Source organism: Drosophila montana, unplaced genomic scaffold, assembly GCF_035044405.1.
Source record: "Drosophila montana isolate Dmon_TW-CO22-7 unplaced genomic scaffold, ASM3504440v1 contig_1_1, whole genome shotgun sequence".
NCBI classification, from domain to species: domain Eukaryota; kingdom Metazoa; phylum Arthropoda; class Insecta; order Diptera; family Drosophilidae; genus Drosophila; species Drosophila montana.
This window is the reverse complement of record NW_026996920.1, coordinates 226,771-253,765: the sequence shown is the minus strand read 5'-3', so window position 1 is coordinate 253,765 and position 26,995 is coordinate 226,771. Positions and strand designations below refer to the sequence as shown.

General features: G+C 37.6%; 2 protein-coding genes across 5 annotated transcripts in view; both read right to left on the bottom strand.

The window, feature by feature from the left end:
- Positions 1-11,723: 11,723 nt before the first annotated feature.
- Positions 11,724-14,126, bottom strand: LOC135426296 (uncharacterized). Of its 4 annotated transcripts, XR_010435886.1 has the most exons (4): positions 13,968-14,126; positions 12,161-13,883; positions 11,960-12,096; positions 11,724-11,895 (listed from the first exon to the last, which is right to left on the bottom strand). XR_010435886.1 is itself a non-coding variant. In XM_064679337.1 (3 exons), exons 1-3 carry the CDS (start codon positions 13,969-13,971, stop codon positions 12,327-12,329), a joined length of 1,506 nt encoding a protein of 501 aa, XP_064535407.1. In that variant the 5' UTR covers positions 13,972-14,126; the 3' UTR covers positions 12,062-12,326. The 4 variants fall into 4 exon arrangements, 3 of the variants coding, with proteins under 3 accessions (XP_064535407.1, XP_064535406.1, XP_064535405.1); XM_064679337.1 differs by lacking the exon at positions 11,724-11,895 and having other exon boundaries at positions 12,062-12,340; positions 12,396-13,883; XM_064679336.1 differs by lacking the exon at positions 11,724-11,895 and having other exon boundaries at positions 12,062-12,323; positions 12,396-13,883.
- Positions 14,127-15,729: 1,603 nt separating this feature from the next.
- fipi (factor of interpulse interval) overlaps positions 15,730-26,995 on the bottom strand; it is an 89,054-nt gene continuing 77,788 nt past the window's right edge. Inside the window, exons 2-7 of the mRNA XM_064679212.1 lie at positions 19,821-20,015; positions 18,682-18,792; positions 18,441-18,578; positions 18,170-18,319; positions 16,320-16,814; positions 15,730-16,238 (exon numbers count right to left, since the gene is read on the bottom strand). Of these exons, the coding sequence (XP_064535282.1) occupies positions 16,024-16,238; positions 16,320-16,814; positions 18,170-18,319; positions 18,441-18,578; positions 18,682-18,792; positions 19,821-20,015 (1,304 nt within the window). The 3' untranslated portion in view covers positions 15,730-16,023. The remainder of the gene's footprint in view (positions 16,239-16,319; positions 16,815-18,169; positions 18,320-18,440; positions 18,579-18,681; positions 18,793-19,820; positions 20,016-26,995) is intronic.

Genomic DNA, 26,995 nt, shown 5'->3' with positions numbered 1-26,995 from the left:
TAAATATGTATAAAAAGCTTACTTTAATATAAGAATGTTTGTATATAATTCTTTCAAAATGCTTTTTACCATAATTATAGTTTATCTGCGGACAGCCTACCGAGCAAATAGATTTTTCCAAATAGATTAGATTATACAGGTAAGAAGGAAGGTATTAGTAAGGAATAAGTATTTTTGGGTTCAAATTAACAATAATATAAATTATTTAAGAATATATAATGAATAGAAAACAAAGAAAAACATGTTTTTGAAAAAAGTAAAGTAAATGTAATAGTATATAAAATATTAATTAGATAGGCTGAAGTGAGGGAAAATTATCAGTGGTAGATATTTATATTCTGTCCCGCAAGCTCTGCCCCTTCTCATAGCTGGGCGTGGTCAATGAGTACCCGAAGGAGGAGAGCAAATTCAGTAAAAAAAAACGTGTTACATGCTTTTGTAATCTATGCATAATACACGAAAAGAGTTGTGCATAGCGTAATCTGTCGAGCATGTAGATAGAAATAAAGGGCCATAAATCCTGGTAGGTCTAGAGGGAAAAATTGTTAAAATGCATTAGCAAAACTTGAGGCATAGCTTGTGATCGGCTCTGTGACCGATTGAGTGAATGCATAAATGGGTACGTGATTGGTTTTCCAAATAATTATGAATGCTCAAACCCAAGCTCGTAGCTTGTTGGGTCACTCAATTTACAGTTCCAAGTGCTGATTAAGGCTGCTTCAGGAAGGAATTGGGACTGTTGCAACTAAACAAGATTTTTCCCCATTTAGTTGCCCCACACGTTTCGCTCGCTGCCAAACTCTATTTGTGCTGCACATAAACAAGTTGCACGAGCAGCTGCACTTGACTAAACAATACACAAACTTTACTTCAATGCACACGCACACATACACACACGTGTACATACACACATTCATATATACAGCGCTGCGTTGATGGCAGCTTACAGCGAAAACTGAAATTCGATTTCCAGTCATGCCACACCACACTCGAATGCCAATATGGAGACGATGCCAAAAGGAGCTGACTGATACCCTCTGGGCTGCTCATAATCCCCTATACCATGTGTATATCTAAAGATGGACTCACACACACACACACACATACAGGGATACCACAATAAGCGAAAGTTACAAGACGCTTGGGTGCCTGTGAAATTCCCAGCTGGAAAGCTTGTTGCCTGCACATGATTTGGCCGAGTTGTCGCTCAAGCACGCAGCCAATCAATATCAATCGCAATTCAATTTCAATTTCAACTTCAAGCAGCGCCAGAAGTCAGCCAGCTATTGCAATTGTTCCTGCGATACCCCGTATACGTAAAAAAGAGAATAATACCAGAGAGTATCATACACCTGCGCCAATCATCTTCAACTGATCTCTAGCTAAAGCTAGAAATAGCTCTCAAAATATATGGGATCTTCGATATCCAACACAGACAACACAAAAAAAAAAGATATATTAAATACTATAATAATTCATTTCTATATATATCTTGCTGTATCAATATATAAAACAGGAAAGCCCAAAGTATTAAATAAGTTAGAAAACAAATTGTTTCATCCGAATATATACGAATTTTACTGATTTGCCATGTGTTAATATTAAAAAGTGAGTATAAAAATTGAAATAAGGCACTTGTTCTTGGCTTAAGTAAAATTTGAACTTCAATCAAGTTCTTTCAACATCTTCAATAAGTAAATGACACTTGATCTATGCACACTGGAGACTTAAATTGCGTACTTAAAATGCGAGCACACTATTTCTCTATTTATTATGAAAATAAAAATTGTACAAATTAATAATAATAATTAATAGTAATAATATTAGATCTAGTACGGTAAACCAGATATGATTCTTTTCGTCTTTACAGGTGCATCGTGATAAATTATAGTCTAGAGACCTTTAGAAAAGTTTGAAAATTTCCTCAGTAGTTTTCTAGTTACATACTACAGTTGTGAAAAAAATGTTGATGAGTTTAGCTGCATAAGTTTTGTCAGAGAAAGAGACAGAGAAGAGAAAGATTAGCTGCAGAGAAAATTAATGCACAGATTTCTTATTATATTTAATAATTATTTTATTTTAATTAAAAAATTAGACTCAAAATATTTTTAACTGAAAATTGAAAACAACATATATTGTTTTAAATAAAATCATCCTTAAGAGTAAGTGTTATAATGCATCTCTGACAGGGTATCTACCAGCCGGGATACATAGACGAGCGCCTGCTACGTGTTGTTGTCGCCTGCCTTTTGCGATTTGAAAAATAGCAAAGTGCACTTTGCAGCAGCAGCAACAACAGCAGTAGCAGTTGCCAGTAAATTACTTAAGGGGAGATTTGTGTGCTCTAGAAGCGAAGTTGCAGCAGCAGCAGCGGCAACAGCAGCGGCAACTGGCGCACATAATGAGGCAGCTGCGTACAACGAAAGCCAAGCAGCCAAAACTACGAGACTACGAGACTGCCAGACCAGTCAACCAGATTGCCAGGCACGCTGACGAGATTGAGGACAGCAATGGCAACTGGGAATGAGCTGAAGGAAGAACACAAGCAGCAGCCGCAGCAGCAGCCGAAGCCGAACGAGCTGCATCTGAACTAAACTGATTTGTGGCCCATGCTCCACGCTCTGCATGCAGATCTCGAATGCAGCTGAGACGGCGCCAATGTTTGCGTGAATTTGCGCCCGATTTGTTGCCCATCAAACGAGCGCCGTAATTTTGCGTGTGATTAATGCACGCTGGCAAATGCATTTTGGCCTGTCAAAGGAGCCAACCGCAGCCGCTTGATAAATGCGCAGCTGATGAAGCAACAGGCAAACTTGCGAGTAGCGACTGCAGCTTCTTAAGCGCCAATGACACTTGCTGAAACAGGCAAAATTGAAATCCGGGAAAAGAGCATATTAATGGAGAACATGTGACTGAGAACTTGTTTATGAAGCTTTTTTAACAGGCTTTTAGTGAAACAACATGTGGAGAGAGATATAAACGGATGCTTTTAATTTAAGTGATTTTTAAAGCTTAAAAAGCATTATCTCTGAGAAAGCTTTTAAATCGTTTAGATCTTATAATACTATTATAGAGTAATAAACAGATAAACAGAAATATTTATTACTCTATGTAATACTATAAAGGTTTATTATAGTAAAACAACATTAGAAATGAGAGATATAAACAGTGTAACAATAAAGCTTTTAGCTTTAAGTGAGACTTTATATTGGGAACATGTTTATGTACATTTTTCAGGTAATGAGCTTTTTATCTGTCAATACAGCCTTTTTATGGTGACGCAATATGAGGAAATGGAAGTATATTAAAGGTTTTAGAAGCTTTTTAGAAGAAGCAAATGCAAATTGGGATTAATTCATCGCTTGATAAGTTCTTTAAGTACTTTAAAGCCTTTTAGAACTAATATTTGTACCAAGCTATTGAATAAGAAAAGGAGATTGTGGTATATATTGAACTTTTAGCTTTTAATTTATGCTTTGCTTGAACGTTCATGCTCTTGCGCTTAACTTAAATTAAGTAAAGTATTTGTGCATTAGGCTACTTTCAAGAAAATTGTATCTAACAGAACGCAGACCAACCGATGAACCTATGCTGGCTTTTGGCAAACTTTAATTTTAATCTCGCTTTTTGACAAATATCAAACAAGTTTATTGACTGCTCCTTTTTCATCCCAACTTTGTGTTAGAAAGAGAATTCAGGAAAATGCAATTATCAAGACTTTCGAACTTCATGCAATTGAAGCTCTTTAGTTCAATGATATTTTGTACGGTTTCTGTTATTCACTGTCGCTTTTTTGCACACAATATAAGCCAATGTCATTGAAGAGCAGTGAGCAAATTATGCAACTCTGTACAAAACTTTCGCTTTGACGAGACCGAAAACAAAAAAGTTTTGCTGTCATTAGCAAGCGTCACATCACATAAAAGGCAAACTCATAAAACGGCAGACAGAACTGGAAGACAAACAATGCCAGGGTAAGAGCAGGACAATGGGGCACTAAAACGTACACAACTAAGCAAATAGACTGGCTGCAGTTGCTAGCAAGAACACAAAATAAGAGTGAAACTTACACCTACAGCCAACTAAATAATAAAATCAACAAAATGGCAGCAAACAGTGGCAGAGACAACAGCCACAGACAGCCACGCCTCCTGCTGCTGGTAGCTGCAGCTCGTCCTTGCAAGGACTTGGCTGGTGGCTGTGCAAATAGTGTAGCATACGTAATGGCGCCGGTTGTTCGCCTGCCCCGTAAAATGCTTAAAACAATGATAATGCCAAACCAAAATAGATATCAAATACTTTTAGAGGGTGGAAGCGTGTCTATATTACAGCAACCTGTTTACTTTGGGGCTCTAATTGAGTTGCCAGTTACATGAAAACAAACAAATTCTACTTTAACCCTGCCGTAAGCTTCTATTATCTCTTTGAGAAGCGGTAGAAACACCTGCCCATCGACATTAGGGTAAGCCCTGCATTTTTAGTAGCCGAAATACTACGATTGGGCTGACTTGCAGCAACAGTTTTTTCTTAATATATTTGGCTAGTGAATTTTATCTAGATTATAGAGTCTAGATTTTGGAGAGTTATAATTAAAGAATACTTATATATTAGTACACACATGATTTCATTTGAGTATATAAAGCAAAATATACCCACAATATACCCTAACATATTTAAGAAGAAGTGTGGTATATTGTTTGGCTATATGCAAAGTTCGCAGGAGAGAGCGACTATCGAAGGCAAGTATCCATGCAAATGTTTGATAAATAGTGTCTATAGAAACAGACAGACGGACAGACTAGTATATTGACTATATTGACGATTATTTTGGCTCGTTTGCAAATTTAAAGATATATGTATATATTTTCTTTCTAATCGGCATTAACCAAGCCTAGGCCAACCAGTCGACCTAGTTTATTGGGCATACTTCGAAGTACTTCAGTAAGCGTTGCATTCCTGTCTTCGTCACATTGCTTGGCCAGTAATGCTGAAAGTTTGTAGGTTTCTTATTCATAAGAGAATTTCGTGGGTCATATATCTGTTAGTATTTGAGCTATTATGCTGTGAAATTGCACATTCATGCATAAAGTTAAATATATTTCAATTTGAATGGGTTCAACTGGGACATAAAAGTTGTTGCAGAGAATGCTGACAGCGGAAGCAATCAGCCAAACGCAATAACGACAATTACATTAAGTAGCATACAGAAGCAGAAGCTGCATGCAAAGAAAGCCAAATGCAAACAGGTGCCAAGCTGCCACAGCCCAGCAACTGCAACTTGCAACCACAATGCAACAGCAACAATAACAAGAAAACGTTAAGCACATGGCTAGAAGGTGGCAGGATGCACGGGGCAGGTGGTAGGAAATCCTGGCAAAACACAAAAATATTTTCTACCAAATTTACAATATGAAGTGGCTGGCTTCAAGTTACTTGAATTGCTGCCAAAGGTGTCTTGCTTACATTTATACAACACACATCCAAACACACACCTGCACACAGACACACACACATAGCTGTCGCACTTCATTGCGTTGACAAAACCCAAGCGTAGCAGGCAGGCATTACAAAATGGCATATGGCACTCCGCTGGAGCTGAAACACTCACACAGACACACACACACACTCACTCACTCACAGCCACATACATACTAAGTCAATTGCTATTATTGTTGCATATTATTGCTTTGTTGCCGCTGAAAGCATTTTGTACATAATTTTCAATTTTCATGCATGTTTTGCCATTTGGCTTGCTAAGTAGCATTGCGAAAGCGAATTGTTGAATAATATTCCTGCTTGTTTTCGATTCGCTAAACGTGTGTGCTGGTATGTGTGTGTAAAAGCATACTCTACCCAAAAGTATGCTATGGAAATTTTATTTTATTTCTCCTGTGCATCAAGCATAGCATTCGAATTGCTTTATGAAAAAGAAATAATAATTGCTGTTATTTAATAATTCAATTTATGTGGCCAAATGCAAAGGTAAGAAATTGTATTTACACAATTCACAGATGTATATTTCACTGAAATAAATCTTTTATTTGAGATTTAGTAAAGGCTTAGAGCTTCATCATATTTTTAAATGTACAATTAACTTTCAGAAAAATATTTTGCAAAAAAGATTACATTTAAACTTTTATGAATTTTATTATTGAGTAAATATACAATTTTTAAACAAGACAATAATAACTGGCTGCCAAAGATGGTCCGGTTTAGGGTTCGACTTAAGGTAAATGCAAAATAAGACTTTAGTTCAAGCCCGGCTTGAAACACTGGTAAAATAAAAAATTCAGCAATTCGAATTTTTTGCAAACTTTCATTGACTCCAGAGCCGAAACATTATGATTTCTGAGAGGCAAAGCGATACTGAATGTCTGTGTAAATTAGAGAGCATGACAGAGCATCAATTATCAAAGTCTGTTTACTCAAGCTATTTTTGTACTTTTTATCAGCTGCATAGTTCTGCCCATATTTTAGCTCACTTTTCACTTCTTGGCCGTTGCTTTGAGCACTTTGAGAATGCGGTCATGTCAATAAATGAACGCTGAGCTATTTACAAAGCATTAAATTGTAATTTTTTTAATTGCACACAAAAGATTTAATGGCTGCTGTGGTAATAACGCACAACAGACGTTGCCAACCGAGTAGCCAACGGATACACACACACACACACACACCGCCTATTACTGGCAGCTGATTAAAAAGCATGGCGCGGAAAAGTATGCAACGCTTAATTACATAAACGGCTGCGCCTGAAGCTGCATGAAATACTGAACATGAAGGAAAGCGAGCAGTAAGCAGCTGTAGCAGTTTCAGCAGCAGTAGCAGTAGCTAGCGTCCTGGTTAAGTCTATCCCAGATATATGGCAGCGCTCTGACACGCTCAATACTGTATAGAGAGAGCAAGTGAGACGCCGCGACTCAAGCTGGCGTGCAAAATCGAGATAATAAGAAAATGGCGAAAATTAAATTGTTTTTGTGCGCGCGCCAAGTGACCAATTAAAGTGAACTGGCAAAAAGTCTTCGACGCGCTCGCTTTCCCATCCCCTTAGACAAGCTGAACCAACATAGCCGTCGGCAGCGGGTAGGGGGTAGGGGGGAAACGCCACAAACGTCTTTGCCACTCCGGCTGCCACTCGTCTCTATTTTTGCAACTGAGATTTTTATCTGAAAGTATGCGATGTCTCCTGCCCCTCGTCACCCCTCCCCACTCTTGACATGTCTGTTTGTTTAGCCATAAAATCATTTTGAGATTTCTAATGATGCCAGCACCGTGGCAATGTTCGCCGCAATGAACAGCAATGAAAGAGCAAACTAAATTAGCGCCGCGGGCCTCTCAACAACAGTCAACAGTTGCGCCCGAGTCGTAAATAAAAGTTGGTTAGAACTAATATGCCAGCAAGTTTGTGGGGCCCACAAATCTTCAGCAAAGCAAAGGCTCGGCCTGCAGTGGCACATTCTGCTACCGGTTCAAGGGTTCCAGCACGCCAATGCCCTACACCTTTCGCTGTTTGCTTGCTGTTGTGACTTCAGCGCTCCGTTGTTGTACCCTGTAATCCCGCAATGAAGCCTTAAGCCGTACCCAGAATTTGTTGTAAGAAATTAAAAAGAAAAAAAAACAGGGTGGTGTCTTAGCTGACATAACGAACTAACTTTCTGACTCGTTTCTTCTTCTTCTTGTTTCCATCATTGGTTTGACATTAGTTTTGAAACACTTTAATGAAAGCGTTAAATTTCTAATTTATGGGCAGCCGTTCTTATTACACATTTATAATTTCTGGGTGGTCGTTCTTGTTACATATTTCCATGTACAACATGCTAGCTTACTTTAACTATACAGAATTTACATCTACCAAATATGAAATAATATAAATATGAAAGACTTACCAGTTGGTTCGCTGCAAACGAAAAACTGAATAAATATTCCGGGAGGGAGCCTGTTCGGTTCAGTTTTCTTGGTCAGTTTTCACGATCTTTTGAGCACATTTCAAGTTGCAAGAGACTAAATCCATTTTCGTGAGTTTAGGCATCTGCGTTCATTTTAATCATTCGGGGTGTAAGTTTTATTTTGCGGTTATAATATTGTCTTTACTTGGCGTTTAGATAAATTGTTGGTTGAAAATATAAATTTGTTGTGGTAATTTTTTCGTATGAATATCAAGATAGGCTTCATTTTAAAGCACAGTTTTTAGATGTTTACAGGGTATCTTTTGGTCCATCGTAGTCAGTTGATAGTCTCTTATAGATTTTGTTGCTATTCTTGTTTTTCGTGTGCTGTTTGTTGCCAACACTCTAATTACCGCAATTAATTATGCTGCCTGCTGAACGAGCCGAGTCCAGCTCTCTCCCTCTCTCTCTCTCTCTTTCTCTCTCTCCCTCTTAACAGCGAGGGAATTGAGCGGGAATAAACTTTTTGTTGTTGTTTTTGCTGGATGACTTGGTTTTTGACTGAAAGTTTAGCCTAACTGAGTGTGTGTGCATCACGTGTGTGTGTTTGAATATGCATCGTGTGTGTGTTTGAGTGTGTGTGTGTATTCCACAGTGCACATTTTAAACAGCATTTATTCAGAGGCTGTTTTTTGGAAGTGGGACGCGTTTGTGCTGGTTTCTCAAAGCGCATATCAAATGCACAGAGCGCCAATTAAATTAGTTTAGTTGAAAAGCTCTTAAAGCCGAAAGTTCTCTTGCCTTGGGTTCGTTTGGTCCAGATATTCAACGATGCAACTCAAATGGATTTAATAAAATTTGTATGCATACAAATAGTACTTAAATAGATGTATATGAAAACATATATAACCTGCCAATTGAAAGAAAAAACACAGTTTTAATAACATAAAAACATACCGCATCGATTTTTTCTATTTTATGTTGGACTGAGAACTGCAAGTGCCTATCGCTATATAAATTTCATTCCCTTTTTCCATCTCTTATAAATAAAATCTTACTTCCCGTCCTTTTGTGGCTCTGGAAATAGAAACTCCAAATCCAAATTGAAAAGCCGCCTTCAAATGATGCCCGCTTTTTAGCAAAATTTAAAGCTGCATTTCTGGCCTCTGCATGTAACATCCGCACATATTTGCCATGTATATATATATATATATATGTGTGTGTGTGTGAATGCCATCGATAAGGCGAATGAAAAGAGGACGAAAAACTCGCGCTGACATGAAAATGGCATTGGCTTAATAAACTCGAACAACAGCTGAAATGGCAGCTGCAGTTTTCAATGCTGGCGAAAGGGACTTTAGGCGGCCAGGCCGAAAAAAAAGAGCTAAAGTGCCCGAAGTAGTTTTGCCCGACAGTGACATACCCTATATACACCAATTTAAAAAGCTAGACAGACAGACTGTCTGATTACCCGAGATATTTAAAAAATATTACCGAAAAAGTTTCGATTTTCGAACCGACCCCGATTTTCACAAAAAACGTGATGTAACCCCTTGCTTTTTTGATATATTACATTAAAAATTTAGAATTTGAAATTTTGCCAAATGATAAAACTGATCCTTAACGGTCCAAAATGGTATACAATTTCAAAATCGCACGTTATTTGGCCGATATAATCCAAAAATCATCAAAGAAGGATGACTTTACAAACAATCCGTTTTTTGGTCAGCAACTTTTTTTATAACATCGATTTTGAATTTGTTTGAATGCCAATTGATAGTAGGGATCGCTACGAATTCAAAAAGGTATGACATTTCAAAATCAGATGTAAGCCCATTGCCTTTTTGTCAATTTTGGGTCAAAATTTAGATTTTCTTTTTTTTGATGCCAATTGATAGTACTGATCCTTACGAGTCCTAAATGGTATAAAATTCACAAATCGGACATTATTTGGCCGAGATATTTCAAAAATTCATCAAATCAGGTTGATTCTACAATCGAATGGTTTTTTGGTCGACAAATTTTTTTGACCCACCGATTTTTAATTTGTTTGAATGCCAATTGATAGTAGGGATCCCTACGAATTCAAAAAAGGTATAAAATTCCAAAATCAGACAATATTTACCCGAGATATTAAAAAAAAATCATGAAAAAAGTTGTTATTCTCGAACCGACCCCGATTTTGAAAAAAAACGTGATGTAAAACAAAATCATCAACAAAGTTTTTATTCTCGAACCGACCCCGATTTTGAAAAAAAAAAAACGTGATGTAACCCCTTGCCATTTTGGTCGATATGGGTCAAAATTTCGATTTTCAGTTTTTGATGCCAATCGATAGTACTGGTCCCTACGAGTGGAAAATGGTATCACCTTTTTGCTTAGCATCCTATCAAAACTAATTTTTAAACCTAATGGAAATATTTAATTTTTCTATCAGGAAAATAGGTGGAAAGGTAATGTTCCAATTTGAGGGAAACACTTGGCTCAGACAAAGTCTGTTAATACCCGGCTAGTATTTACATATCTTAAGAACTGTATTATACCCTTTTACGGCCGTACGCGACAACAGGGTATGCAACAAAAGCAAACGCCATCGATTCAGGCTAAAAGCGTGCGTCCCACTAAAGCTATTTGGGTGAAAAATTAGAAGTTTTTTTTGTCGAGCGACTCAGTTTCCCTTAAAGAGTTGCACGGGTCCAGTTTTTGCTTAAATGAGAGTTGCTAAAATTTGGCCCAGATGATTCCACTGACATGGGCTCATTATGAGCTTTGGCTTTGACAACTGAATGCTAAATGTAGATTGTGAGTGATATCTGCCCGGCTTAACAAATGGCTGCCGCATTTTGTGGCACGAACGCAATACCGTGCCGATGCAAAACAATTACACAAATGTCAGCGGCCGCATGCGAAATGCTGCTGCTATCCTTTGTTGGCCCAAACGACTGATGCCTGATGCGCTGGTGCTAATATCAAATGTTAATGCCTGATGCCTGATGCCATTATGACGCACAAATAGAATTGTGTACAGCGAAAAATAGTATTTAACGCTCGGTTTGGCAATAAATGTCAGTTGGGGCCAAAGTCCGCAATATGGCAGCTGTCGTTGTCATTTCTCGTGTCCGCAGCCGCATTCGCATCCGCGTTGTTTGCCATTCATCTGATTTATGCGGCTGTCAGCGCGGCCCCAGGAGTTACCAGCACCAGATGCTGGCGTTAAAAACGGACACACAGCTCGACCTCTCATCGGACAGCTGTTGGCGCACGGATACGGCAATGCGGCTGATTGACAAACCTCTATTTGCCAAAATGAACCGTTTGACATGCGGTTCGATGGCAGCGGTTGCCTTTCTCCCAGCCCGTTACACAAATGCAGGCTAAAAATTGCTTTTGTGCCGGGCTCAAACAATTTGCTTTGATTGCAATTTCAAAGCTTTCTATACTTGAGGTATGCCAGCCGATCAGCTTTCGTAGTCAAACAGAAAAAAGGCATTTACACGAAATAACGAAACGCCTAAGATTAAATACCCTTTAGGACATAGTTCGTATAGGAAGCGCATACTTATGTAATCCAAGTAGACTGCTTGCAGCTTACGCTAGTTAAATTTGAGGGAAATATTTACATTGAGGCTTACGGAAATTTGGAAAAAAATATATAAATATTGAATTTTATCTTCGAGAATCCTGTTAGGTAGAACCTTTGAATGGCGATGCATCGTCGGTTAAAATCGTTATAATTTAGGCGACGTGCTACACAAAAAATTGCACACACTTCTTGATTTTATTTTTTTTTTTACTTTTTGCACTGGTAAGGACTGGTAAAGGCAACATACAAAGATATCCAATAGGAAATCAGTACAATTTATTTAGGTATATCTAAAAGATATGTTATCGTTTTATCCTGTGTAATAAGGTCCTGGAGTCCGCGAGTATAATTTATTAAAATAAATACAAATTAGTTTCTTCCAAATACTGTACAAGTTGCATTGTGTTATAGGTAAGTCTGTGCGACCTAGGTAAAAATCAGGCAGCTATTAAACTATATTGAAATGGGTGAAAATGAGGAATATTCTTACTGAAACAGATGGTGCTAGGGCTCCTCCTACAAATCAGCAAGTAACTTTAATCTTGCAGGAATGGGTTCCTTCACAATGGTGGGAAAAATTCTTACAGAAAACTTTCTGTTAGATGGCTATTGTCTTCTATTCACAACCTGCTTTTGGATATTATTTGGTTAAAAATTGTATTAAAAATATGTACAATACTTGTTACAACACATTAAAATTTGGAATTTTCAATAACTATGACAGATTGAGCAGCTAACGAGCCATTAGTTTAGCTTAGATCGCGGAAAATCGTCATCGCTATATTCAGAGGGGGAGGTGGATTCCATCAGGGAAATGATTCGAATGTGTCGCACTGGATATTTGGTCTCCGTATCTGTCAGCACAAGGGTACTACTATAGCTATTAATTTCACGCATTACCTCGGACATGCTCATCTTAGGCTTACTTTTGTTTTTGCTTTTAGCCTCGACCTGTGGCTCGCTTGTTTTTGGTACAGAAGAAACTGAAAATGTTTTGGAATTGTTGTACGCAGCCTTGATATCATCGGTTAGGCAGAAGACAGAACTCTGCTGCTCCTTGGGTGACTCCTCCTCACAGAGTTCCACTGGCGAATCGCACTGCTCCACCTCACTTGTCTCCGGCTGGGACTTTGGGCTCAATGTATTCCCTCCAGTCAGACGGTGATCACGTACGAGCTCGAAGTTTATGCCACCAAAGACGGCATCCTTGTTGTTGATCGTGTTGCGCACATCGATAACACAGAATGTGAGTATCTCCTGGAAAATACCCAGAGTATTGGCCTCCTTGATGCCCGCATCGGTAACCAGCAAACAGCCCAGTACGGATCCAGTTTCCAGATCTCTCACATTCACATGGTAGACATTGTCCGCTCGCAGTAGAATCGTCAGCGCAATGTCTTGAAAGCAACGCTTACCCATCATTTTGAAGAGTGCGTACTGCATGCTGCTAAGGACGGGTAGATTCTTGTTCTTGCAAAACTGACACTGACTCGAGACTTTGCGCTCCAGTGTGGAATCATTTTTATTACAGATAATTTTTGCTGACGACTTTTTTATGCAGACGCACTTGGTCAACTTTTCCTTCTCACTCTCCAAGCCCTTGCACTTTTCATTAAGCGTATTAACAGTGCCACAGAGCTGCTTCAGTTGATTGTTCATCACATTCAGCTGTTGCTTCTGCTCTGCTTCTTGTGCGATCTGCTCCTCCAGTTTCTTTTTGAGCAAGCACAGTTCTATGGTTATATTCGGTATTTTTTCACATTCGGTACACTTTGTAACACACTGAACGGGCCCCATTCCTTGCCTCTCGGATCTCAGACTTTCCTTCGATGAAGCAGCCACCGATTTTTCTTGGCATGGGCAATTTACGGGCTCCACTTTTTGTGTTGATCGGCAAGTTTTAAGGGATTCCAACGATGGTTTCGAACATGGGGGTTTCGTCTTCTTCTTGTCCCTAACGAAACAGCATTTGAAACGCATTTTGGAATTCTGTTTCTTGCCTGGTGGGCATGCTTCATATTTCCATTTCGATGGCACTACTATAACTGGATGCTTGCAAACGCTTTTGCACTTGGCTTTTCTTTCAGGCTTTCTCTTTTTTTCTTTTAATTTTTCTACTGCGCAGGAGGTTATATACTCCTTAGATGCTTGTGTATACTTTTTAATTCGTTTCTCAGAACTGGTAGGCTTATCGTCATCACATACGCATCTATCAGACTGCTTTTTGGAGATGGGTATACGAACGCATGAAAGGGACAATGAGCCAACGGATGAAGTATAGCGTCCACCAGCGGGCAAGCGGCCATGGCGACTGATCCTCCGTGCAAGCGAACCACGACCTCTTGAAAGTAACCAATCTAGTCGTTCCACGCGTATTCGCGCACTCAAATATCGTTCATATGTGCGTGCAGCATCTGTAAGAAAATATATGAGCATGGATGGAATAGAAAACTATTTAGTCCATCTGGTAAGCTGTCAACATTCCAGATCAAAATTACCCATGTTGTCGATTAACTGGAAATTTACTTGCGTTCCAAACAATATCAACTCCAACTACTCTTATCTGTCTCAATTTCTCAACTGACACCTTTGTAGCACCATTTGACAGCTTGACGCTTGCTTTGCATTGTTCCCAGATACAAAACCAAGTATCATAAGTGAATTTAATTTCTTTGCCTAGTTACTGACAGCTGCCATTCCCTTTGAAGTCGTAGCTATTCAAAATATTTTCTTACCCTTTCAAGGCTACTGCGTTCAAGCCTTTGCTAGGTAATGTTATTGACTAGGATTGGCAGTTTCTTAATTTTTTTTTTCATTTCACACAAGAACCTGATTTGGCAAATAGATTTAATTTTACGGCAACTTCACACACATTTCACTGCATTGAATTTTCGTGTTAACCTTGTAATATTACATTCATTTTCCATTCGCAATATAAATAACTTAAGCATGTTAAAATCATTTTGCTTCTGGGTAGATGAATTCTCGAAACAGAGCAAAGTTTCATAGCCTCAAAATTGAGAGACTAACTAGAGACTAATAATAGACAGACGTTTGAAACCTTATACACAGTACATGCATGTGAACTTGTGCATTTATCCTCGCCCCTACAATCAGTTCCTAGCGATTTTACTTGTGGTGGACACCTTAACACTAAACATATGTCAATTATCGATAGGTAATCAAATATATAAATATTACTGCATGAGAAACTCTTAGCTTTATAAAAGGGGTTCGATATAAAAGAAGTCCTTTTTTAATCATATTACTAATAATAATAATAAATAGTGATATTATCATTATTATTATTACTATTATTGTTATTATTAATATTTGTATTATTTGTATGTTAATAGTGTTCATCTTTTAATATTACAATTTGCTAAACTTGCTTTAAAAATTTCACTGCAAACTGTGATGTGTATTGGCTATTATGTACATACCAAATATAATACAATAGCCGGAAAAGAAATTTGTGAAAAAAATAAATAAATAAAAATAGTTAAAAAAAGTAGAATATTCTCTTTGTCCCATTCAATCTGCGGTCGGATTAAATTAAAAAAAAAATATTTATATCAAAAACGTTTTCAATCATATTGTTTATTCATATTATTAATAGTTGGCACACAGAAACCACAAAACATTTAATCATTGGCAACATTTTTACTTGAGATATAATATTTTATAAAATTGAATTTTGACTATATTGCTTAAATGTGTTTGTGTGATATAAATGTAGGTCTACTTTTGTTTGTGTTTGTATTTTTTGTTTTCTTTCGCGTTAGTGGACTGGATTTGTATTTTATTTATTTTAAATTTACCTGTATTTATGTTTGGTTATTTTTATTTGGCTTTTATGCTGTAAATCGTTTATAAAAAAAAAATTTGCAATGCTTTTGTAAAGCTTCATTAGAATATTTTTTATAGTATGGTTTGTAAAAGGATTTGTTTTTCAGAAGGATTTGTCTGTTAGTAGGAGGCATAGTTGTGTTCGATTTGGATATGACAAATAAATGCATCGATTTTTACAAAGATTTTTTTAGGTTAGTAATTGAAGTCTAGATAAAATAGATTATAAAGATATTCTAGGAATAATTTTCCTGTAGTTATTAATATTTAAACCTTTGCGTTTGTATCTAGAGCTATAAATTTGCTCGCTTTTGGGCTTTTGGCCCTTTTGGCCACAGCTTTCTGGGCTGCATTCTCATTATGTTGAATATTTAAATTTCAGCTTTGAACTAAGCACTAAGTGGACATCTATTTGTATTTAAGTTTTTAATATGTTGATTTAATATGTTTTGCTATAAATTTTGACTAATTTGCTGGTCTTGCACAAAAGCTAAATTAAACGAAACGCAACAAAACTCCTTATTAACTTAAGCTTAAGAGCGGGTATATTAACAACTTAGAATATTAATTAGTACACGTTACACAGTACACGAGCAGCGATCGGGCAGCAAATCAGCCACTAAGGAGGTTAACCTGGCGACGCCTTAAAGCTAGACAAAGCACATGGAATTTTGGGGGCACATCCACTCACAGATTTGCATGAATTCAGTGGCAATGCCGAAGCAGCTGTGCCAGTAGCAACAAGGAAAGCAGCTGATAGATGGGCGGCAGCAGGGCTCCGGCTGATACCCGTGGTTCCAGGGACAGAGTCTTGCATTTCTCCACTTTCGTATAGTCACTGAAGCCGGCCAGATTACGCGAGGCAGCGCGTATTAGATAGACGGTATCCGGCTCCAGGTTCGTTATGAGAAAATTGGCACCTGTCGCAGAGAAATGAAAAAGCTATTGTTGAATAATGGCAACCAGCTGATGCAGCTGCCGCTGCAGTTGCCGCTGCTTACCCTCTTCGTAGGGAAAGTCCTTGCGCTTGGCATTCGTCCATTTGCCCGCATCCGTTTTGAATTCCAGCTCCGTCATATACTCGATGCGAAACCCATTCACATCCATGAGTCCGAGCTGATCCTTATCCCGCGGCGCGCTCAAATCCACATCAAAAGTATTCGAGTTGTAGCCGCGCAGCTGAAAGACGAGCGGCGGGGGTGGCTTTTCGCCCTCATCCAAGCGCGTGATGCGCTCAATGCTGCCCAAATGATTGTGTGCACGGCACCGATAGCTGTCAAAGGCCTTCGCATCTAGCACATGGATGGTTAAGCGCGACCAATAGTTCTCCGTCTCAATGGTGTAGAGCTTCTCGTTGCTTTCCAGCCGTTTCTGTTTGCGATACCAGTTGAAAGTAGCCGGAGGCTCCGCCTGTGCCTCGCACATGATGCTCGCTGTGCCATTGATGTACGCATATTGCAGGCCCAAATGCGACTTGAGCGTCCAGTGTGGCTTATCTAAATCAATTTAATTAAACACTTCGCTATAAATTATATTTATTAAGCGTTTGTCTGCAGTCTCTGTCTGACGGCATTCAATGTTCAGCGGTCGCTCAAAAGTATGCTACGAAATATGCAACACTCATGCGCTTTCCGCATAAATCAAAAAAGCCCGTCAATTCTTCGCGCAAGTTAAGTCATTAACTACATATGTGCCCCGCCCACAGCACGCCCCTGCACAGAGCATAAAACATATGCGAACTAAGCGTATGTAATTTTAAAATATTTCGTGCTCAAAAAACTATTTGCCGCTCAGTGCGCTGCATACTAAAACGCGCACAAATTTTAGAGGCGCTCGTTAAAGCTGCTCAAGTAATTTCCCTGCCATTCAATACAAAAGCACACTGGGTCGAGTATGCGTTAAAATACGAAAAAAGAAAACTAAGTAAATAAAATTATTAAATGTTAATAAGAAAATTTGAGTATAACATTTTCGAAAGATTCATTTTGGGAATTAAAATTCCCTTTACATAATAAAAATATGAACATCTCTGACTTGTTACGTTAAATTATAGGTTAATAATACTGAAAACTTGAAAAATGATTTAATACATAAACTTAAACTTCAAATACTAGTACTGCTTATTAAGTACGAAAGAGAAATTCTTAAATTTTAAAAGCTCTGAAAATTTGAGTAAGTATACGAGTAAAATAGTATTATTAAATAAGAAAAAATATTTATATTTATATTTTTAAATAAGGAAATAAATAAAGAAAAAACTGACTGACAACTTAAAAAAAATCGAACAAAAATTAAAATAAATTGTAGATGAGAGAAACAGTTTGAAAGGCATACAACGATTTACCATATATTTGATTCTGTGTTTAAACTAAAGGCTTAACGATTATTTTGGTACTGTTTAATATAGGACACGTAGAATTGAAAAGGAGAATGCGGAGGAGATTTCGGAGGTCTCAACCAATCGATCTCTCAAATCGGTTTATATAACCAACCTTTTTTTGATTGATGAATAATTTATATTGTAATTATTCAAATAAGTTGAGTAGAAGTTGTTCTCTTAAAAAAATTAAAACAAACAAATATAAATCATTTTTGCTTCTAAACAATTACTCAACAGCATAACTGTTTTAACTAAATAATTTATTGTAAGTTAACTTTAGCAAATTTGGCAGTCAATGCGCCCTAACATTTAAGTCTTTGTTTTCTAATTCCTGTCGTAGCATGCTTTTTTTCTGTAAATGCCAAATTTTAAACCTATTGACTAGCAGGAGCACAATTTGATTTGCTTTTGTTCAACAACTTTTTGTCCAGTGTGCATTGGCTGAGTTGAAAAATCATAAATCACACTCACGTTCGATTTTCATCAAAACTGTGCGCTCCTGCATATCGGAAGCAATCGAATTCACTTGGTATGCCCGGCACGTGTACTCGCCGGTGTCACTCTGTGTTACCTTGTTGATGAGCAAACCATCGGCCAGGATGCGAAATTTCGAAGCGTTTGCTGCCAAAATGAGAGAAACATGATGATAAACGGGTGCAACGAGAAAATCCAAAATAAAGCGAAAATATCGAGAAAATAAGACTGCAGCGTTGTGTAAAGCTCATTAGGATTGGCGACTCACCCTCCACGCTAATGGGCTGTCCATTGAAATGCCAGGTGACATTCGGTTGCGGTTCGCCCTTCAGCTCGCATAATATTGTTGCTGTTTGACCTTCCTTCACGGTCAGTACGGTATCCTTTTCGGTGAATGTAATTTTCTCTGTGTGTGCATGGGCGTGGGCGTGTGCGTTTGTGTGTGGCGAGAATACAATGAAAAATTAATGAATTTGGTTGTTGGTCGCTTGTTCGATCTCTGCACTTACGATATACAATCAAATCGAACGATTTACTATGCAGCCCACCCTCAGCGGCCTCACAGGTCCAATTGCCCTTGTCCGCCAGCGCAATGTGTGCAAAAACGATTTTCAATTGTTCTGTGCGGCAAAGGAAGTAAAAAAAGATAAATCAAATAAAAAATTAAACAGCGAAGTGCACTCTGGTTTATAGTTCGCGACTACGAGAGATTCTGTTGCAAGCTTTAAAGCAATGTACATTGATTTTGTGCATCTATAATTAAGAGATTTATATTCCATGTACATCAGAATCGGAATCATCCGATTCCATGTACTTATCGATGAGTGCATTCTGTTATTTTATTTTATTTTATTATAGCATTCTGTTATTAAATGTAGCATTTAATGCACATCAAAATCTAACGAATTGTAAAGAATAACTATATATATTTGTATTGCTTCGGTAAATTCCCAAGTATTTTATCGATAGATTTTAAACTTTACTCGATTTTGTGTATGCCTCCAGCAGAACGTTAGTCTATCAATCGAAACTCGCCTTCAATATAGATGATTTTGCGATTTCTAATCGATATTAATAGATTTATTTTCGGAGATATAATCAATTAGCTCTTGTTGCTGTAATTAAAACATGAAAATTCTATTTCTTGAGCTACACCAAATATAAAGACTTTTACAGTAATTTTCAAATTTAATTTGATGGGGTTTCAGTGATAAGATCTACACAAAAGACCTTTTTAAAAGTCGAACCTCTGTATCCTGGATATATGCACTTCCTAAAATCTGTTAAACTGTTTTTATTGTACAAAAATATTTGTATTAAGCTTTGCGATCAGTTTTGGAAATATTTTGAATATACTCTTTAAGACTATACTTCTATACTTTTTTAAATTCAAGTAAATCGAGTGTTTTTATAAAGTTTAAATAATTTCAAGCATATATTTGCTAGGGTAAGCCTAGCGCAACTTAATTATACTTCGCTCAATCAAGAGGTTAAAAGAGATTTCCAAAACAAAAGCCAAGCACAATAGTGTCACCCGTTTTGGAGGGCGTGTAAAGCGTTGCAATTAATTTTATTTATTTGTTGTGCCAGCTGGCGCGAGAGTCCTTTGGCTCAATTGATTGTTTGGCTGCTTTTCGCCTGGACTCACCTGGTGCCGTTTGCTCGATGTGTATGCGTCCTTTGTGCTCGTGTATTATTTCACCTTTAGGCGACTTCCAATGCAGCTTCACATCCGGACTGGGGCTGCGGCACTGGACAATGAGGGACTCGTTAGTGTAGCGTACGAGGCTATGCTCGCCCGGGCTCAGGGTCAAGCTGTCATGGTGATTGGCCAAGGCGGCAGCTGTGGAAAGAAATTGCGAAATCAATAGGGTTGCGTGCACATTAGTTAATGGTTCGCTAATTGCAGCAGCTGTTGCACACAAAGGGCAGCAGCGCATTTCAAATGTAAATTGAGAAGTTGCGAGCCAAGTTTGCCAAGACGGCAGTTTGCCCCATTGAAGTTTGCAATTTGTAGTTTAAGTTTGCATTTGCATTCCAACAGCAAACAGTAGTGCATTTTCTCCTACCAGCAACGCAATTGAAAGCACACAGTATAAGTTATATACACACTCACACACACATAAACACACACATAAACACACACACATTCGTCTGTTAAATGCACTTTACTGGCAAACCCAAAGGCCACATTAAAAAGTTGCCGCAGCGCAACAGCAGCAAAACTGAACGTCAACTAACAATTTTATTTTTCTACAATTTATATTACAGGCTGCAGACAGAAACCACCTCATTTGACATGCCCATTTCTTGTGTTGAATGGCAGTTGGCAATATTTCTGAAATGTTTTGCGTATATAAAATGTATGTGTATGTTAATGTGTGTGTGATAATATAATAATATATGAATGTATTATATACAATATTTTTATGTTTTATTTAGGCATTCCCTTTTGTTTTTAATATTATTAAAAAAGCATTCATAGAAATAAAAAATTTTTGTAAGACTTGTACAACTTGTATAAAAATTTAAATTTTTATTTTTATTTGCTGTTAACACCGATGCATCGTAGCTTGTGAAATTTGAGCTGTGCATTGATTTGCGGATCAGTCAGTCAAACTCTTTTAGATACACATATATACATATATTTAAGCCCTATATTTTATTTTAATACCTGGGCTTTTAATATTTCATATTTAATAAATATAAAAAAATATAAAAAAAAAAATTCTTAAAGCTACCCCGAAGATAAATCCGGAAACAGTATATGACATAGCTTTGGGTAAGCTATCTATGTAAGTAAGTACTCAGATACACATTTAAAATTCTCTCGACCAGAATTCATGACACAATGTATATGGGCAGTTGCTTAGGTTAAATGAATGGATTAAATGAAAGCCCACTTATTCTCTTATAAAATTCTAATGATCGTTCTTAATAATGTGTTGTTTTGTACCTTTTTATCATAACTATAAAAAGACAAATATATTCTTTTACCCTATACATACATTTAGCACAAATATTTTCAGTATAACTTAATAATTCAAAGTTATATAGATCATATTGATTTAAACAACATGTTTAAGCAACATGTCAAAAAAAAAAAACTGATTAAGCCCCAATTTGCGTTAAATTGCAATTACGGCCTAATTGGCCATGTATTATGGGAAATGCCAAAATATCTTGTTATTTTTTAATGATATTGTGTAAGTCTTGTAGTTTGTGGTTGGGCTTTCGTCATGCCACATAAATCACTCAACTTTGATTCATATTGAACAACAAAGTGCACTCAAATTATTTGCATTTTGCATGCCTCACATTTTCATATTTACATTCACTCGCCTGTGCGCCTGGGCACACTGGCAGGTTGTTCATTGAAATTTATCACAAGAAATTGCAATTTCATTTTGCCGTTTCATGTCAATCTGAACAACAGCAGCAACAACAGCAACAACAACAACATCAACATAAAGAAATGTGGATCATAGAGCTCCTGGTTGCCGAGCGATGCATAGATGCAAAAATTTCTTGCATACTTTTTAATAAACTTTCTTGTATGCCCAAAGTGCCAGAAAAAGCAACAAAAACAAAGTAAGATGCACAACGGAGAGGTCACGGGGGAAGTTACACAGGCGGCACGGGGCCAAGGGACTGGTAAAGCTTTCGCACAGCTTTTCTTCTATATGTTTTTGTATTTTTTTATTTTTTTATTCATTTTTTTTTTTCTCCTTTGGCAAAATAAGTTGAAATTTTATTGGCAACAAAATGGTCATGTTGAAGCTAAGCGCTCTGAATTATGTACAACAGAAAATTAAACATTCTTCATATTTAATGTGCAGCGAGTAACGAGATATTGTTGAAAGTGCAAAAAATTTATCAATATCTATTGATTTCTTTGGGGGATAACAATTTTATTTTCACTACTAAAAATTTATGAAGGAAAAAATACAAAAACAAGAGGAGCAAAGAGTCTGGTTTACATTAATGATATTTACATTTACTTACATTTTCGTAAGGAAATGAAATAAAAATTGTTATGCAAAGGAAGGGAAAGAGAATTTTATAACGATAACAGAAAAATAGCACAAGAACATTTCATATTTTTTATGAAAACCATGTAATAATTACTGAGAATCTGTTAATTGATATACAATAATTTCGCAAAGTGCTCATCTCAAAAGCAACTAAAGACTTACGAAGTACAGTTAAGTACATCCATATGTACATATATGTGTATATTTGTATAGTATATGCATAAATGCATATGTATTTTCGTTATTTTCCCTTAGCACCTGCAGTCGACGTATTCAGTCGGTGGGCGTGTTGGCTGCTTGTTTCGTGAATGCAGCTGTTCGTGTGGTTGTTCTTGCCTGTCAACCTTTTCGTTATCTCGAATGGCAACGTCAACTGCGAACAATACACGAAATACTTGTCATAAAATTTCATGTGCACACCAAAGTCGCAGCTCAGGCGAACGTAATGACAGCCGCAACAACACCAAACTGACTGCAAAAGCCAAAAAAAAATTAAATAAATGCAAAAAATTTAAAGAAATATAAATAAAGCAAGGCATTGCCAAGTGCGGGCAAAAGGAACGGCTAACGTTAACGCGTTAACGGTAAATGGCAACTGGCATTGCCAGACACCAACAACAAAATTATCTGTCGCACTCGCCGCATTGCTCGGTGGCCTCTATAAATGCTTATGTTATGCACCCGTTCGCAGCACGAATGCGGGCGCGAATGTAAGTGCAAAAAATGCTCACAGCTATGCGGCAGCGGGTGGGTGGCAGGCAAAGAAGAGAAATGAAGTGAACGGTGAGAGGCGGCAGAGCGCGAGATACCACAAAAAAAATGCATAAAGGGAATAATTATGTTTCTGGTGTCGACGATAAAATACTCTAAAGACATGTTTAAACAAACTTTTGAAAATAACTGATCTTATCTGTTAAAATAATAATAATAATTCGCTCATATTATAAGCCAAAAGTAGTTTGTAAGAGAATTATATAAGTGTTCCATTCTTCTTCTTGCGTCACATATTTCGTGAAAAACTATTGTACCCACGCTAGAGTATAAAATGTGCAGGCATGCATGCGTCGGCTTGTGAAATGACGTGTAATGCAGAATCGGCCAGCTTCATGTATGTGTCTGGGTGTGTTTAAGTAAATGTGTTTACACAATATGTATGTATGTACGTATGCGTATGCTTGTGGGAGGTGTTGACCCGTAAATTTCATTAAATGTAATGCATTATATTATTTGGCTGCAGGCATTTGCCATTAAACTGTCGTGTGTATTTGTATCAGTATGTATAAAATGTATCTGTATTTATGTACATATATCTGTATAAATGCTTTTAAGCAATTAATTGCAGTTTAAATAAATGGTAATTAATTTAAGGCGTTATTTATGACTGCTTAATCGGCAAATTTCATTTGCTATAGTTTTCAAGCTAAAGGTGCGTAGTAGCGAAATAAAGGTACTCTAAAGTCCCGTCACACTGAATATAGTGTCACCTTTAAGAAATTTAAACATTTCACAAAACTATATACTGAATTATCAAAATCATACCAAAATACGGCCACACCCCAAAAAGTCGAAGCTCGTTTATGCAATAGAAAAAAAGGTTATTTGGAATATGTATTAAAATATTGCGTTACACTTATTTTGTTCATTTTTTTTTCAATTTATATGTATTATAATAAACAAGAATAATTTAACATACTTTGGAACAGCTTCTTTTACGCACGATCTACTTTATTGAGTTTCCTCTTCTGTTAACAGCTGCATGGCCATAAGTCATCGATATCAGTGTTACGTAACAATATTATACCATATACCTGTGCTTATCTTAATTACTTATCTTAATTACTACTATTTCAAATGCTCAATACTATAACCCTTTGTATTACTACAATTACATCTTTCAGTAGTTTTGGCTAGATATATTTAACTATTTTTCATGAAGTTGTTTCAGAGTGAAATGGTCATGAATTTGAAAGTTTTCTCGAGACATGGCAGTGAATATAAAATTGAATTTCAATATTTTTCGTTAATTTGATAAACTTTCAACAAATTACAAAATGTCAGCTGTATTGAGTCTCACAAACTTTTCAATTTCCATTAGCCCAGCAGAGGAAAACTTTTTAATTATTTGCCAATATTTTATAGGCTTCAAAAAGAAAAACAACAAAAAACAAACAGTAAATTTGCCAGCGAAATTGCGAAAACTTTTTGCATGCGCAATTTTTTGTTTTGTTTTTTTTAAATTTTTGTTGATTGCTGCACAAAAATAAAAGTTGCTGTGGCAGTTGCTGTTGCACGCATGCTTTCAACATCAACTGCAAAAGTTGCACTTTTGCAACTGTAATCGAGAGTGGTAAGTTACGGCCTGGATGGGTCGGATGGTCGGGTGGGCTTATAATAATGTCAGGCATAAACGCATATGAACGCGCACTTAACCTGAATTCGAGCTGAGGCGACGCAAAGATACGCACTTCTAGTGGCACAGAGTATGTTGCCACGCTTTGCATGCTGCATGCCGCTTGCGACAAAGGCGACTCGAGCAAATAGAAATGCTTGAGAGTCGGGCATGCACATAATTGCAGCATTTGTATGAGCCTGACCCATTTCTGTTGCAAGTTTCTATATATTTTTTTATTACTCCTCATAAGCTGCCGTCATGGGGCAAGGAATTTAATTCGAAATTCACACACAAAGCTTTGTTGCTGCTACTGCTGCTGCTACTCCTGGTGCTGCTGCTGTGGCACGTAATGCCAAAACATACATAAATCATCGCCGCGTCTCCGCATAAGAATATATTTCCGCTATAAAATGGACGTTTCCGCATTTTCGGCTACCAGGCAACGTCCTCCTGCCCTCACCTCCGCCTGCGTCTCTGCTGCTGCTGCTGCTGCTGCTGCTGCGTCCACAACAGGAAGTCAGCTTCAGTTTGGGCTTGTGCTTTGCTTTGTGGCAAGCGGAAATGCAGGTCGTAAAACTCGTGCTATAGTTTCTCCAGGTATTTCTCGGTACTGGATCCCTTAGCACAGCTCTCTCCTCAACCACCCACCCATTGCCAGTTCGTGATGCTTTTTTAATAGGTTGCAGCTGACACTTGCTTCGACTCGTACTTCGAGCGTGGGCTCTGGTTTTGGTTTGGACTTGGACTAGCTTACAAATTTTGCGTTGCGTCTTGCACTTGAAGTTCCTGTTTTACCATGGCAATTAATTTTTTGTACTTTTTTGATGCCCAGCAAGTTCATAAATTTGGCATTATGTGCGGGGCTGTGTGCACCGGAAAATACATTTATGCGTTTTTAAATGCTTTTATAATTCTCTTCGACTAGCCTCAAAGGAAGTAAAGTGCACATTAATTTTCGCCTGCCCAGCGATAAGAGCGCAACTTGATGAAAACACTTGCACAGCACCCTTCTCCCTCTCCCTGGTGCCATCTGCCCTTCATCTGCGTTTGCTGTTTCCTTCGTCGCTTACGACTTATGGGACAGTTCCAGCTCATTCATCAACATTGCGCTCCTTTGACTTTTGAAACAAAAGTTTGACAAACTTTACATTCAAGCAGGGGCGTGGCCCATAGGCAAGACGACCTCGCATAACTTTATAAAAAGGTTCACTCTACTTAAGCATTTTAAACATTTTATAGATAAATCTGTGAACAGTGGAATTCACGTAATGAAATTCATATGTAATACATGCTTACATATGAGAATCATGATTCTACACCTACACTGTATAGCTTTGAAACTTTAAATTCAGCTATAAAAAATACACAAATTTATGTTTTATGCAAGTCTTAAATCTCTATATGTAGATGCCCATCTGAATTAGGGGCTGTAAGTTCGGGTATTGTTGTGCGACAGGTGCTGCAAATACCTGAGGATAACAGTAGACAACACACTATTGTTTTAGCCACCTCCGAAGGTTCAACCTCTGTGCCCTTTAATTCCAAATTGGATTTCCGTTTCTTCAAATCTATGATTGACCCCATCTCTTCATATGGAATGGCTGTCCAAATTTCATTTAATTAAATAACAAAGGCAGTTGAATTCTAATCTTAGAATTCTTGTGGCGAATCCTAAGCTGGATATGAATTCTTTAATTATGAGATATTTTGAAGCTAGGGTTAAGCACAAGGATTGCGTATTCCGACATCCTAATACTCTTATTATTTACCTATCAAGCGCATCTTCTCAGAATGTCGTTCAACTCTTGCTTATTCCAAGCACGGCTCGACCAGAGTGTCAGGTCCAAGTTAAATACTTCAGTTAATAGCACTAATACTTAGTATACCCAGTTGTTAACCAACTTTAATTATATTTTTAACAAGTTCGCTATAATACCTCAGACTCAAACTTTTATCAATTTTTCGAACTTTCTTTTTACTTGTTGGCACCACTGTGCAGCAGGACACTGCCTCCTGCTTCGAGCCAAGAAATGTAGCATACTTTTTGGCATGGCTGACAAGCAGTACACGACCGCGCAGATCATTTGTTAAACAAATTTGCCTCAAGTTGCAACATGACAGGCGCCGCATTAATCATGGGCCATCAAATTGCATAAATTGCGTATTAAGTGTCAGTGTTAATGGCGTGCGCAATTATGTTAGCCGTATACTTGACACAGAGGCGGAGTCAGAGGCAAACGCTGCCAGTGGCAGGTGCAGGGGCCAAGCAAATAAACTGAACAGAAGAAACGACAAAGACCCGCAGTGACGAACATAATTATCGACTTGCTTGCCACTACAGCTGCAACACCCACTGGCCGTGCCCCGTTCTCTGCGTTCAGCTGGAAATTTTAATTG